The sequence below is a fragment of the Penicillium verhagenii genome (assembly GCF_028828195.1).
Source record: "Penicillium verhagenii strain IBT 33310 chromosome Unknown utg000005l_segment0_segment0, whole genome shotgun sequence".
In the NCBI taxonomy this organism is placed as follows: Eukaryota; Fungi; Ascomycota; class Eurotiomycetes; order Eurotiales; family Aspergillaceae; genus Penicillium; species Penicillium verhagenii.
The window spans coordinates 3,897,797-3,912,095 of NW_026643169.1; the positions used below are offsets into that span (position 1 = coordinate 3,897,797).

The following is a 14,299-nucleotide window of genomic DNA, read 5'->3' on the forward strand; positions in this document are numbered from 1 at the left end:
CATCAAAATGCATAAAACCACGGTAACGGCTTCGGCTATCTTACAAGAGTCTTTGCCAAACCTTTATATAAGAGCAAACCACAAAACAAGACCAGCTTCCTATAGAGCTCTTCCATCTATGGCATTAAACTTCGGTATACCCTGGTCCATCAATGAGTACTACAGAAGACCTCAGACATGGCGTGGGGGTACATGTATTGAACCCAAGCAAGAGTTTCTGCGAGAGTTGCCCTATGGGCCGTGTGGGATATCAACCTGATGGATCGGTACAGCAACGAGCAGGAATGTATGCGGGAGCTTGTCAAGCAACGAAGTTCAAGAAGGGTTCGATCGGCTTCCTCGTCAAGCAGTATTTTAACGGAGCCAGTTTGCAGGACTTTGAAGACAACCAATCGGGTTTAGCTCTCGGTCTCTACAGGAGGACGTTTGGGACTTCCTGCTTTTATGCATCATCCTTTTATGCATCATCGAAATGTCCACCATCGGGTGCCTGAAGAACACCACTTGTTCTGTCCTTTTGCCATTATGTTCAAAATGCTCTCTACTATGAATTTGAAATTACTGGTAGATTGTCAGGTATTCATGAGAGTATGGATGTTGAAATCAGAGAACCACAGGACAAGAAAATGCGTGTTTAAAAAATGAAACAACTCTTTAGATCTCCCAGTCCATACAGTCCTCCTCGTATCAAAGTCAAACAATGTTGCAATCAGAACTGGCCCCGGAATTATTGTTCTTCTTCCGTTCCAATTCCTTAATCAAGAATTGCGCCCCGAAAGGAGCATACCATCTCCCAACACCCACCTCAGTCATCAGGTGCCGGTATCCCTTCTCTTGTAAAATGTCCGCGTTCTTCCAGAACAAGCCTTCATCAGACAGCGCATCCTCCGAGCGCGCCTGCACAGAATCCCGCTCAAACTGCATTCGTGGATCATCCGTCATCATCTCGGACGGTAACAGAGGCTTCGACTCAACAAGCGACCTCCACACCAAATCCTTGGGCGTCCTTCCCGAGCCCAGATTAATCCATCGAGTAACAACGAGACAGACATCGTTCGGCCCAAACTCTCGAACCTGAATCTTCCACGACGTGTTGCATTTCTTGCAGCGTCCCTGCAGAAACAATTTCTCCGGCCGTTCTCCCAGTTGAAACAATCTCAGCAGCTCGCGGATTTCATGCCGAATGCCGTGACTATCCTGAGACTCAAACCCAGCTGTGCTAATGTGCCAACAGATTCGGACCCAGTCAGTCCACAGGTCCGGACTGATTAACCACACTTTCTGGCGGCAGGCCATGGCCAGTTCCTGTGTGCGCAGGCATAGAGTCGGAGCATGAGGGTTCTTGGCACAGATACGGGCATCGACAGAGAAGAGAACATTGACAGAGTTGGGTCGTGTCTCTTCGTGAAGGGTTAATTCTTTAAGGCGCTGGGTGTGTTGAGAGGGGGTCAGGGGGTTGTTTGTTGTTTCTGCGACGGGACAGATTGCTATCTCTGTGTAGCCGAGGCACTCGACGGGGATACCGAAGTTATCGCCGTGCTTGAAGCTACGCATTGCTAGCTGAAGGTGAACGAAAGAGAACTGGTAGGGCGTGTAGCTCGGGTAGTGGCAGAAACGGAGAGTCTGGTCCATGTAGAGATGGTGGTAGCCCGAGTAGGTAGTGCCCGAGGCCGGAATGCCATGGCAGTTGGGTGGTCTTTTGGTTGGTCCTGGCAATGGGACGCTGATGGCGCTGTGCAAACGTTTGCAGCTGTGGCACAGGTAGTTACGCGGCTCGGTTTTGTCGAGTCGAACCAGGAACTCGAAGAGGAAGTATTCGTCGAAGTTGAAGTTGTAGAATTGGATGACGGGGAAAGAGGAGAAAAGCCACTTATTGCAGACAGCAAGGCAGAGAATATCAAGGGGCTCGAGATACACACGTATTTCATCGATGATCTCCAATGGAAGATCACCCAGGTTTGGTCTGGGCTTTTCGACGATGACCTGTTTCTTCCAGTCCTTGGTCGGACCGAATATGTCGAAAATAATATTCTCGTACATTGTTCCTTTCTGGTCAAAACAATGCTGATTGGAGGTATTGGGTATCCAAAGTGGAAAGTCAAATGGCAAACGGGATGAGAGGGGGGGATTCATGAAGAGGAGATGAGAAAATGGGAGGATGAGAGGATGAGAGGATGAGAGGACGAGAGGGCGAGAGGATGAGAAGATAGTAGTATGGATGAGAAAGCGTGAAGCGTGGAGCGTGTTGTTGGTAGCAAACACGTTAAGAAATCAGCTTAGTCGTCCTCAGGCTTCACCCAACACAGTATAAGAAGAAAAGAATCATAGACCAAGCCTTTGCTACTACCTTGAAGCATACTAGTAGTATCAGCCGGTACAGGCATGATGTAAACCCCAGGACACAGAAACTCCATATAGATTGACTTTCATATTTTATAGATATGGGCGAATAAGACAAGCATTTTCACCAGTCATCTTGAAATCATGTACCGGAGTAGAACAAATGCAAAATGGTCAGTCTAAGAGTCGATCAAATCTGCCACTTTTTGACGTAAAAAGCTTAGGCATAAATAAAGCTCGAAACAGAAGTCACTCGCCGCCATTGATACATCACGGATTGAGACAAAGTACCTCCGAGTCCCAACCTCGAAAATCAAAATAGATTCATAAATGAAAAGAAGAAGAAAAGAGCACACGAGATCAGATACTTTATTGAAGGTCCGCGGCGCACTTTCTCGCTATCCCACCAAGGCCAGGATCGACTTAGGCATAAGCTCACAGCATCATGTGAAGTCCACTCATCTTGATTATGTATGCTGTTCCCCAAGTGCTAGTAAATACCCAGTCTATACCAATGATTAGTACTAACTCTAAGCTTTCTCTGGATCCTGCTTAATAAAAGTATGTGGTTCCTACCATGACCTGGGAAAATGGACTTGAATAATGATGTTTTAATTTTTTTTTTGGAGATCAGTCAGCTGAAACAAGCCTAGCACCCCCCTTATCCTGAGAGTGGATTGCTAGGTTATTCCAAGGTTATTGACCCTGACAAAATACTCCTGGGTATCTAAGGCCGGTCAAATGACATGAAGTAGCTCCTGTGGATCATGAACACATTCATGTCTATCAAGAAAAGGGGCCGGTACCCTTCTCCTTTCGTACATCAACCACACCTCGTCGATTTGATGCTCTCGAGCATTTAGGCATGACCACCCTGCCCACTGGTATCAAAAAGGCTTGACGTTGAAGCAAGAGATAGATAGCAAATTGCCTAGAGAGCCCCCGAATTCCTTGCTCTCCAGGACTTCATGATACCAATCAGATCACTCATACCGTCATCTCCATCCCAATCATCTTATGAAATTTTTATATCGCCTCAAATATCTTACGCACGTCCTCCAGACTTAATGATCTGCTCAAAGTTTTCCCGGCTGTTCTTGAATGTCGTCTCGTGGTAATGCAGCTTCTTCTCCAAGTTGGAGATCTCGGCCTTAGACTCGGAGCTCTCGCGAGTGAGGCGCTTGTTAACAGTATCAATAGGAACGTTGACAAACCTACATTCCCGGCATAAGTCAGTTTCACTGCTAGCTAGGCACCATAAATAAACAAGGCGGAGAGAAGAAGAAGACTCACATCTTTCCTACACCTTCGTACACTCTGGTCTCGTCGGGCAATTCCGACAACTCCTTAGTGGTCAACTGCTGCATGCGGATTTCGCGCTGCTTAGCAGTGAGCTGGGCCTTGGTAACACTGATCTGCTGCTGTGAGGCCATGGCACGGGTTTCAATCTCTTGCAGGAGCTGTGTGGCGCGGTCCCGTCAGTCAGTGATCGATACAGTTTGTAGAGAAGCCGCAATCTAGAATCTTCCAGATTTGCGTTTATGCCGGGAAGAGTTTCCTTACCTTCTGCAGGGCTTCCGGAGGGACCGACATTGTTGTGATTGGAGTCGGCGGCTTGCGTATAGCTTCGCGTTCGTTGGAGGGGGAGGAGGGGTCGAGTGGGGTGATGGGTTGGCGTAAGAAGGCTGGATTGCTTGTTTGTAGGGAAAGTTTCGGGATAGCTTCACAGAGCTGTGGTCGGATTGGCTTGGTAAAGGTTCCCGTTTCTCTGTCAGTACTGCAGGTGGAAATGTTGACGATAGAGATCAGCTTGAGCGCTTGGATGATGGAGGCGGTGGACAAACGCTGGGCGGTGAGACCGTTTGGCCGGACTTAGGGCTCAAGGAGAGTTGCATACAAAATGTACTAACGCGATTTTTGGGGTTTGAAGGTTCAAACATGGCGACTTTGAAAATCTGAAATGCAGATTTGTACACAGGGCGCCGGAGCACTGGATAGAGTGTTCTTTGCGAGATCTAAAATGGTTGAAAATGCAATGCTTACATACACTAGAACTGGGAAATAGTTAACTACAAGGTGCTCAAATACTCAAATACTCAAATAATAAATTCCTCCAGCGAGTTTCAATCTACCATATTCAGTTCCTTAATAAATAATCACAAAAGTTCGGAGTGAAAGATTCAATTCAAGATCGATCTGAGCAAGTAGATAAATGGAGAAGAAAAAAAATTAGAGCCTGCAGAGGGAAGAGAAATAAAAGATAACCTCCACGGGACCATTGCCTGAAATCCAACCTTCCTCCATGATTTTGCCTCACACAATCCTTAAGTGCGACCGCCTTGTTGCTTGTGAAGCTCCCTAAAAAATAAAAAAAAAAAACATTCCAGAAGAAAAGTACCAACGCAAAGAGAGAATTCCGCCTTGTATGTCATGCCTCGTATCTTGTCGTGAAATCTAACAATCTAGAGTTTCGACAGAGGAGCTGCTTCCCACGACTCACCCATATCATTGAGACTATGGTAGTGGTTGGGGTCCCACGAGGGGTTATGTTGCAAGCTTGTGGGGAGAGACGAGGACATCAATGGAGCCTGGGGGTATTGAGCCGGGCTGGACGCACCCGACACAGCCGGCACACCCAGGTATGTGTCCCGTTCATTCCATTCCGGGTAGGGGTTTGGAACTGCAGAATACGCAGGGGTCAAGATGGATGTGTCTTCGGACTCAACCTTGTAGCTGAGCACCTGGGGGTCCAAGCTTCCCTCCACAGAGACACGACCGGAGATAGCGTCGTTGTGATGAGGTTGCAGGAGATCATGGTGAGAGCCACCAGGAAGTCCATTAAGGCCATTGGAAACGGTCCACCTGCGGTGGCCCTGATACATGTCCTCATAGGGGGTCGTCATCATTTGCAAGGCAGTGTTGTAGTTCTGCATTGGATATCCACCAGACCAAACTGGTTGTCCAAAGGAAGACATCTCTTGAATAGAGTTCATCGGCGTGGTTGATCGACTGTGGTACACAACGTCAGTGGGCAGACTGTGAGACCGCTCGTGGAATGAAGCCTGAGATGGCGCATAGTCAAGATCGCTCCATGCAGGGCTGCCATGGTCCGCCACGAAGGGACCAGGGTGGGATGGAGCGACTGGCTCTGCAACTGCTGCGACCACTGGTCCCCGGTTTGGCGAGAACTTGTACTGTGGGTGTACAAAGTGGTGGTTTTTACTCTCAAGAGAAGCGATGTCCCTGTAGTAGTTCTTAAGGTCTTCGGTTTCTATGTCCCAGCTGGCGGCAATCCAGCTATTGACAAACTGATAGTTATTCTGGTGTAGAAAAGCCTTTGCTCGCTCCGCATAGGCAGAACGATACATCATGAAGGCATTCATTGGCCGAGGGATTTTGTTCTTCTGTCTGGCCTGTTCATGACGTTCTTCAGCCGGTCGGTGGGCCCAAGCATGCATATCACGGATGGGGATATTCGTCATATGAGCAGTGGAGATGCTAAATGGTTCATCGATGTCAATCTCTGTTTTCGCCTTGCGTTTGGTGCTGGCCCGGCGGGGGCGTCGTTCACGGGGGCGACGGGGAGTTCCAGCCCGACGCTGTGGAAGTGGTGACCAACTTGGGGTTGGGGAGGCGGAAATTCTACCAAGTTCTTCACAGCTGGTGGTAGATGGTGTATTCATCGCCGGATCATGGATTATCTGGGTTTCTTGATTAACTCGATGCCCATCAAATAAAATATAGAGAGATTCGAACTTACCGGGTGAGAAGTTGGCATAGAGGAATGCCAGAAAGTTGATGGCTGAGAACGAATCTTTAAGAGCATTAGAATCTGGGATCGAGGCAAGTCTTGAATTACAAAGGAGGGGCACCAAAGAGCCCAGGGTACTTACTATGGTCTGGTCGCCAGGGGAATAGAAGACCTGGCCAGTAGCATCTGTAAATGCCCTGGGGAAATCTCTCTCGATCAATTGCTCACTCGGGGGAGAGGGAGGCAAGCTCGGTGGTCCATTCCTGTCCGACATGTTTCCAGGGAGAAACAAGTTGTTGAAATCTGAAGAGTTGTAGAAGTAATGGATAGATATTCTCTCTGAAGATTCCGTCTATCTTGATAGACAGTGCAGAGGGATTGCAGAAGAAGGAATTCTTTCCAAAAGGAGAAAAGAAGGGGAAGAAGAAGAAGAAACTTGAAGGAAGCTTGTGTTGGTGATACGCGAGTTTGTGAGGAGACAGTCTCGCATATGCGAGCAGAAGTCGTAAATGCTAGCTCGTAATCCGACACAAGTGCAGAGACAGAGACGGGCAGATGAGACAAACAAGAGAGACACAGTGTAGATTGAAATTCCTTTGGCTCAAACAATCCACGTTTGAAGAGTATGGTTGGTTTGAAAGGATAAAGTGCAGATTGAATGGAAGTTGCAATGGGTGGGTCAGTTGAATAAATAAGAAAATGGGATAATGGGGCAAAGTATTCAGAGTATCAGTGTTAACCGGCAAGATCCATTCTGAGAGGCTGAAACTGACTCAAGCTTGGAGAATAACAATATAGACCGCAATAGTATCTTTCTTTTGTATTTCCTGATTACTTTATTTTCTATTTTCTTTTTTCTTTTTTTTTTGTCGATTTTATTTTATTTTTATTTTATTTTATTTTATTTTCGATTTTCATTTCTGGTTTAGGCTGTGACCAGGATAATTTTATGATTTTATGATTTTATGAATTTATCATTTCGGATTTTCGTATTTTATACGATTTTTTTGTTTTATTTTCTCTTTTTTTTTTTTTTACAAAAACCCTCCTGTTGAATAATCAATCTCTATTCCATGTTTAAATCGTCTCCCTTTTTACCACTGAACAGCCGACCAATAACACCGATGGTTGGCTTGATTTAGGTAAAGGTATTTTCCCCACCATCATCTCTTATTGGTCTGCCCTGTCTATTTGCATCCGATTTAGATTTTGATTCGCTTGTTCTTTGATTCTTTTCTTTGTATTTATTTTGAGAAGAAACGAAGGGCTCTGGATATCTGGAGTCTGTACCCTATACGAAGCATTCTTATATTCGTTCCTTTGTGCCAAATATGGATATACATTAAAGGGAAACAAAAGAGAAGGATTTGAAAATATGCTAAAAATGACATGTTTAGTAATACTCTCGGGAGATCTTTTTCGGAATATCTTCTATTCTTTGATTTAATTTTATTGACATGGGGCAGCAGGGCAGCAGGGCAGGGGAAGGGGAACGGTACCCGGGGTTGTAATGGACCGGTTGGAAACGGTCATGACGGGTAAAATCCCACAAATCTTATGTAAAGATGTCCAGATGTCGGTATTCGATGATTACGACCGCCGACAGTATTCCCATATGCAAGTTTCCAAATCCAGGAAAAATAAAAGATAAATAAGATTCCAAAAAAAGAATTAGTCGTAGGTATACTAGTAGATATTGGTTGTTTTTTTTTGGACACTATAAACGATGCCACTATGGGGCGTTGACAGTTAAATTCCCCGTTAACGTTAAGCGGAACTGTTGACTGCGTAATGGTACGTGCTGCCAGATTAGCGTGTATATGTGGTGTCCACTATGGCACGATCCACTATGTTACCCGCATGGAAAGAGATTATACCATACTACTAGCGACTGTAGTCCCTGTATACGGAGTAACAGCAGACCGATCGAACTCCTCGTGATCTGTTTTTTTTTTATCATTTTAATTTTATTTTATTTTCAAGTGTTTGACGACTATTTTTCTATAACTTCCGAGCACCGACCTCAGACAATAACTGTTCATCAGAAAGTTTAAAATCAATCATAGAAAAAGGTTCCAGGCATGCATCTATCACGAAGGGGACCATGGAATATGGAGCCCGGCAGTTAAGGCCATGACAAATGTTCCTGTAACGAATCAGATAGGGTCTAGTTAGGGAACAATAGAGGATTACAAGGGTATGACAGTAATTTTAATCCAAATCCAAATCACCCGCCGTCTATCTCGGCTGCGTAATGGTTCCTAATGGTTCTGCCTCTTTTTTTTCCCGGAGGCCCCGACTGATCGACGGGCTTGGGTGCTGACAGCCCCATAAGAAAGTGGAGTCGGCCTGGGCCGTCGGCTCAAGATACAACTAGCCCTAAATCTTTAAGTCTCCGTGTGCATGGAGTCAGTCTCTCCATAAACGCCACCTGTTTGCTGATTGGTGAAACCGCTCTCTGGCTAATCTTTCCATGATGCCTAGACTGGTTGGACTTTCGCCTGCTCTCCCGCATTAGGACAACCGCCCCTAATTTTTGTGGGGTTCTATGCCGCGTGCTCTCACTTACCAATCTCATCTCTCCAACGTAACCGGGGTTCTTTTTCCACCTCGATCGGCTCTTCGGGGGCAGACATCTCCTCTCCCCCCGCGCTAAAGCTGATGATTCGACCCTCACGTGTGATCCACTTAGGCCTTGCAGGGGGATCGACACGCCCCCTAAGGCTCCGAGATATGTATGTCAAATGATGTCGGGGAACCCTATCTTGGCGGATTTCGGGATATGTTATCCCCCACTCACCACGCGATATAAACATCAGAGAAACAGGTGGGAGAGAAGAAGATTTTTTTTTTTTTTTTTTTTTTACTCCCTTGAACAGAACCCACTGCTTCTCTCCCAGACTATAGTAATCGGATACTATGCGGCTCTGCGATTGCAGGGGGAAACGGCGCCTCCGCCGGATCAAGTTTAGCTCAACAATGCCGTTTTCTTTGATACTGACGAACTGACCGGGGTTACAGGTTCACGAGACTGCGCCCCGTGTGTTATTCTTGAAATGCGGTGAACATATTCACGGCTCACTTGGTAGAGTTCATGAGATTTCCCCTTTTGCCCCTGCAGGTCCCCGAAATCCTGTTGTGCGCAGGAACCCCCCTCCCCCCTCTCTCAACCCACGTTTTTATTTTTATCGCCAGGGATATGAATACAGGGTTTTTACATGGGTTTCTTTGTGAGACATCCTGGTACGGCGGTCAGTTCCCTATTCTGTGTCCAATGAGTTTGAACAACGGTGCTCGACGGAGGCGCAGTTTGCCATGTGGTTGACAAAGTGAGATTTTCCTGAGTACCGCATCTTCAAAGAAATAAATGGCGGAGGGCATTCCCAGCACCTAGGCTGTGGGAGCGTGTAATCTTACGCGCAAGGTGCTTATCTCAAGGGCAGGGGGAAATGGCAGTTTGCCGCCCTATGTGCAGGATCATTAAACATGGGTATAATCTACTAGTAGATCTACAGGTCTCATTTCTCACATACCATACCAAATTATCCATGAATCTATAGGTAAAGTTTGCGACTAGTGAAGATTGTGTCTTTGAGAAAAGAAAAGAAAAGTCTTGATCTACAACGAATTCCAAATCTTACGTGCACATTGTCGATCTACTGGAGTGACAGATATGGGACGCTCAGACCTCTCAGCCAAACTTCAACCTGTCAAGATCATGCAGGCGTTTCCATCAAATAGACTGACAGCACTGTCACTTCAGTTGCCTTCTCGACACTGCCCACAGGAAATCAAATTCATGACTCGAAAAAAAATACCTACACAATACTACCCTAATTGACTTTCCCACTTTTCCTTTGTAGGCTCCAGAAGGCTTGCGGAAAGTTCCGGTTGATTTACCTCCGATCACCGATATCTTACTGTCTCACTCTCAAACAGGTCGGATCTATGGGCTTTTCCAAATCCGGCGAAGATTCTAAAGATATCAAACCTTTTCTAAAGATATCGCGTTTCAAGGAGCTTCCACATGAGAGGCAAGAGCTATTTATGTCCTTTCACATTGAAGCATTTACAATATCTTCTGTGTTCTTCTATGGGAGATCGACAAAACTACGGGGGAGCAGCCGAAACTCTGCAAATAAAGAATGAAAGTATGGAGTCGACTATCCATTATCTACATCTGGAAAATCATTGACCTCCCGTACCGTGCCTTTTTTTTTTTTTTTTTTGTTCCGTGGATGACGCTAGTCAGGGCAACAAGCGGTCGTCACTATTGACCAACAGGAGAAATAAGAATTCGAAAATTAAAAAAAAAAGGAAATAAATGAAAAATTCAGAATGGAGAACATTTTGGAGAACGGAGAGAAAAGATACTCCGAGATGGCCGATCTTGCCGTGCTGGTACTCGTGCGTGGATCACTGGTTGACTTTCGCCATCGATCACCACGATTCATCCACTTCTGGTCATTGGTCCAGTTCGTCACAATTTGAGATTGTTGACCCATGGCATTTCCTGTAGCGAGCCGGTTAACCAGCCTATTACACCCGGTCTAAATGACTGGGGAGCAGGTACCGGGGTAATACCATAATGGGGAAACTTCGCAGAACATTCCAAGCCATGGCTGCCACGAGGGAAACACAATCACAAAGAAAAACTCTCTCGGGGATCTCTTGCTAATCCTTGTAGATTCACAAACATAGAGGCTCAATGGATCACGATCAAGGGGCCCGGGAGTCTTCTATCCCTTGGATTGACTTGTTTTTCGATTATATTTCAAAAAAAAAAAAAAAAAAAAGGGTAAAGATGGCAACAGTAGTGTAACATTCACTTGCCTCTTTTCCATTTCCCCCACTCAGACAAATTGCAATCAAAAAGCTGAAAAAAAAGAGAGAAAAAAAGAAAAGAAAAAAAAAGGAAAAGGAAAAGGAAAAGGAAAACATCCTCCATACCCAAAACAAACGAAGCCACAGGTGGATATCACGCTTACGCTGTCACCCAACGCCCAAATGGCCTCGCGATTGGCCTTGGTTTAACCTTGTTTTTCCTTCCACATCGTAAAATGCAACTAGAAAAGTGGTTAGCGCGTATCGGCTCCTTTACGAACGCTGATTGCTTGTGTTTCGCTGCATCTCGATCCACTATCTCCTCTTCTAGCAAGGGAAAACCGTTGGTGCCCTGTGCTTTCCAGGATTGATTTTTCTTTACGGCCGTATTCCGCGAGGTTCGCTTGTTTTTTCCTGGGCAAGATAAACATGCCGGCAGCGAGCGTCGATCCTCATATCGTGGGCTATGATCCCGTTCACTGACTCTCTCAGGGCGTGCGTTTCTTGTTTATTTTCGACACCGCCAGTGCTGGCGACCAGTATCGCTGTCCCAACACATCCACGCTTATGCATCTTAGAGTCATACCTGCACGTTCTTGAGTCGATGACATTCTCATGGCGTATCTAGAGGCTAGTAATAAGGCGTTGTTGGTTTTTTTTTTGAGGGTGGGATATTCTAGAAAGTAGTTGTTTTTTGGGCATCATTGTACAATTACGGAGTACTGACTCGGTTTTTGTGATTTTGACCCAAAGCCCGGATCGTCAGCGCCCCTCTGTCCATCACCCCCTCTCCTCTCCTCTCCTCTTTTCTCCCCTCCCTTAGACAGTCACACACATGCACCCCCTGACTCGGGCTCTTGTTCTTGATCCACGTATTCTTCGCTTCCGCTTTCTCGTCTTGGAGCTAAGTTATGGAAGGGGAAACCAAAATACGCACGTGTCTGTCTATGTTATACTTTTGACGATAGATCTAGATCTCTCTCCATTGTGACTTATCCATAAGCGGGAAAGGTTCAAGGGGGGAGAAGTGGAGGAGGTGGGGGTAAAACTTATGGTCCTCGTCGCAAAGGCAATATCCTCTCCGGGGACCATCGGGGTTCATCAAATGTTACGGGATTCATTTGGGAATTGCGGATTTACAGGGTTACAGGGTTACAGGGTTACTCCCCACTGACAGGGATCAAGAAAGGGGGGAAATGGGCAAGGCGTTCGTCATAGTGGACTATCATCATGTAGCTCCTTTACTAAAAGGATAGCGGCGCATACGAGTTCAGTCATGTGTTTTACAAGTGCCATCGTCTGGTGTTTGACTTTTCTAGGTAAGGGGCAATCGGCTCTTTCCGATTCTTTAGCAAAAGCCACATGCCTCAAGAGATCTGTCTCTTATGCGGATCATCACATCATTATGGGGTACAGGACAAACATGAAAATGGGATTACTGAAAAAAAAAAGGCAGCCGTATATCAGTGAAAATATGATAAAACAGGATGAAGTCGACAAGTGGGCAAGAACCATATTTCTCCCTTGTATCAACGGCATCACTGGGCTTCATGTCTATTCTATTCTACACAAGGTAACTAGTTCTATGTAGGCCTTGGGCCCATCAGAGGCGTAATCTACCGTGCCGCTCGGGTGTGCTCGGCCGATCCACTCATCGCAAGTGTAACCGTGGAATATAGCAATTTCCACAACCCTTTTACCCAGATCGGAAATAGAAGATTCAGGAGTACGGCATATCCGAGATGAGTTAATTTACTTGCAGAGTAAACCAAATATGAGGAATGTTAAGATCAATAAAATGAAGCTTTTTGGAAATATTGGCCCAAAAAGAGTTTATAGCAAAAAGGTCCCTTGAGATCCATGCACAGATTAAGCCTCCAGATTGGCAGATATGGCCCCCAAAAGGCAGACATAATGCAGATGATTATGATCGCCTGTAGCGAATAAAGAAAATCCAAGGAATAAAAATCAATGCATTGTCCGTGCTCTCTTGTCCGGGGGAGGTGGGAAGGCCAATAGTTCGCTTCGATATGCCGCTAAGAAAGCTGTTTGACAAATACCTGTGGCCAACCATCGTGAGGTATTCCTCCTTTTTTTTCCCCCACCATTTTCCCTCCGAGTCTGGAGTCTACAACGGCATAAAGAATCATAAAGAAATAAAGAGATAAAATCATATAAAAGCCGAATGAATGAATTGAGTTGTGGGTTTGACTGGTAACCAGCCTGACTAATTTCAATGTTAGGTTATGCCGTGAGTCGTGACTACCAAAGTTGATATGAATTGCCCTACCTTGGTTTAACTTGTTGCTTCTTCCCTATCTGGTATAAAGTCTGTAGCCTGGAAAATCGAGATTCTTTATGAACTGCCATGTGGTCTTCCTATTCTGGATTCGTAGCTGTGCACAAAAGTGCACAAAAGTGCTAGATTCGGTGACTGGTGAGGTCACAGATTCCCAATTCGAACGAAATCTCGGGCAACGCGTCTAGAAAGGTTGGCAATCTAGTTCTGCGGCAAGGCAAATGCACATCTTCGTTGCGAGTGGATGGACCATTTCCGGTCCCACTTTGAACATGGAAATGAGTTGCAGGAGTGGATCTCCAGGGCTTGCGTGCACGGCTCTCAGAAACTTAGAAGCTTTGGTCCTGATCGACCCTTTCCAAACGGTCGACTCAAACTCTACTCTGATAGGTGATCGTCTTGGGCACGGCCGCAGGAGGACGCATAGCTTAGTTAATCGACTCCGATCCTGATTAGTCAGGCTCTTTTTCCCTGGTGATCAGTTGATAGGGCTGTCTGTCATATGAATACTCGAGTCATTTGTTTTCTTCGCTACGGGTGGATTCGCTAGCCTTGACTCAGGAGAATAGTTAGAAAACCGATCAATCCTTGCCCTTTCCCCCTTTTTTTTTTGCCGAGCTTTCGTTACTAGTAAAGAGATCAACTTGTCGAACTACCTACTACAACTTTATTTCATACTTTAGTTCACGAAAAGGAAATATGGAAACCATTTCAACTTGGTCAAATGATTTCAAAGTCTCCGAGCTCTGGTATTTCTGAAGATTCATCATTCGACGCTGCGCAACGCTAACGGAATATGGTATACGATGTAGATTTCGTATCAGACTTCTAAGTTGCCCAATTTCCAAGGTTCACTTCCCGCGATTGTCTCATTTGTGATCAAACTTCCTTCCGAACTTCGACTCCTACTTAATTCAGCCCAATCAACCATGGATTGCATTCAGGTTCTAGAAAAAAAAAAGCCAATATGGTACTTTGAAGTATTTCCTTTTTTTATACTTTGTATATTCGCATTTGACTTCAATATCCTCAATCCTTTTGAATCCCTTGGAGACAACTCAAAGGGAGAAGAAGGGGGGGGGGGC

General features: G+C 45.6%; 3 protein-coding genes across 3 annotated transcripts; all 3 read right to left on the minus strand.

Annotated features, from left to right (window-relative positions):
* Window positions 1-693: 693 nt before the first annotated feature.
* Window positions 694-2,040, minus strand: N7466_004957 (uncharacterized protein; the record flags this gene model as incomplete). The annotated part of the gene is made up of 1 exon (XM_057164354.1): window positions 694-2,040. One exon carries the CDS (start codon window positions 2,038-2,040, stop codon window positions 694-696), a length of 1,347 nt encoding a protein of 448 aa, XP_057023035.1.
* Window positions 2,041-3,385: 1,345 nt separating this feature from the next.
* On the minus strand, window positions 3,386-3,933 carry N7466_004958 (putative prefoldin subunit 1; the record flags this gene model as incomplete). Its single annotated transcript, XM_057164355.1, has 3 exons — window positions 3,386-3,554; window positions 3,634-3,800; window positions 3,904-3,933. 3 exons carry the CDS (start codon window positions 3,931-3,933, stop codon window positions 3,386-3,388), a joined length of 366 nt encoding a protein of 121 aa, XP_057023036.1.
* An 869-nt stretch (window positions 3,934-4,802) lies between these two features.
* N7466_004959 (uncharacterized protein) lies at window positions 4,803-6,365 on the minus strand (the record flags this gene model as incomplete). The annotated part of the gene is made up of 1 exon (XM_057164356.1): window positions 4,803-6,365. One exon carries the CDS (start codon window positions 6,363-6,365, stop codon window positions 4,803-4,805), a length of 1,563 nt encoding a protein of 520 aa, XP_057023037.1.
* Window positions 6,366-14,299: the final 7,934 nt, after the last annotated feature.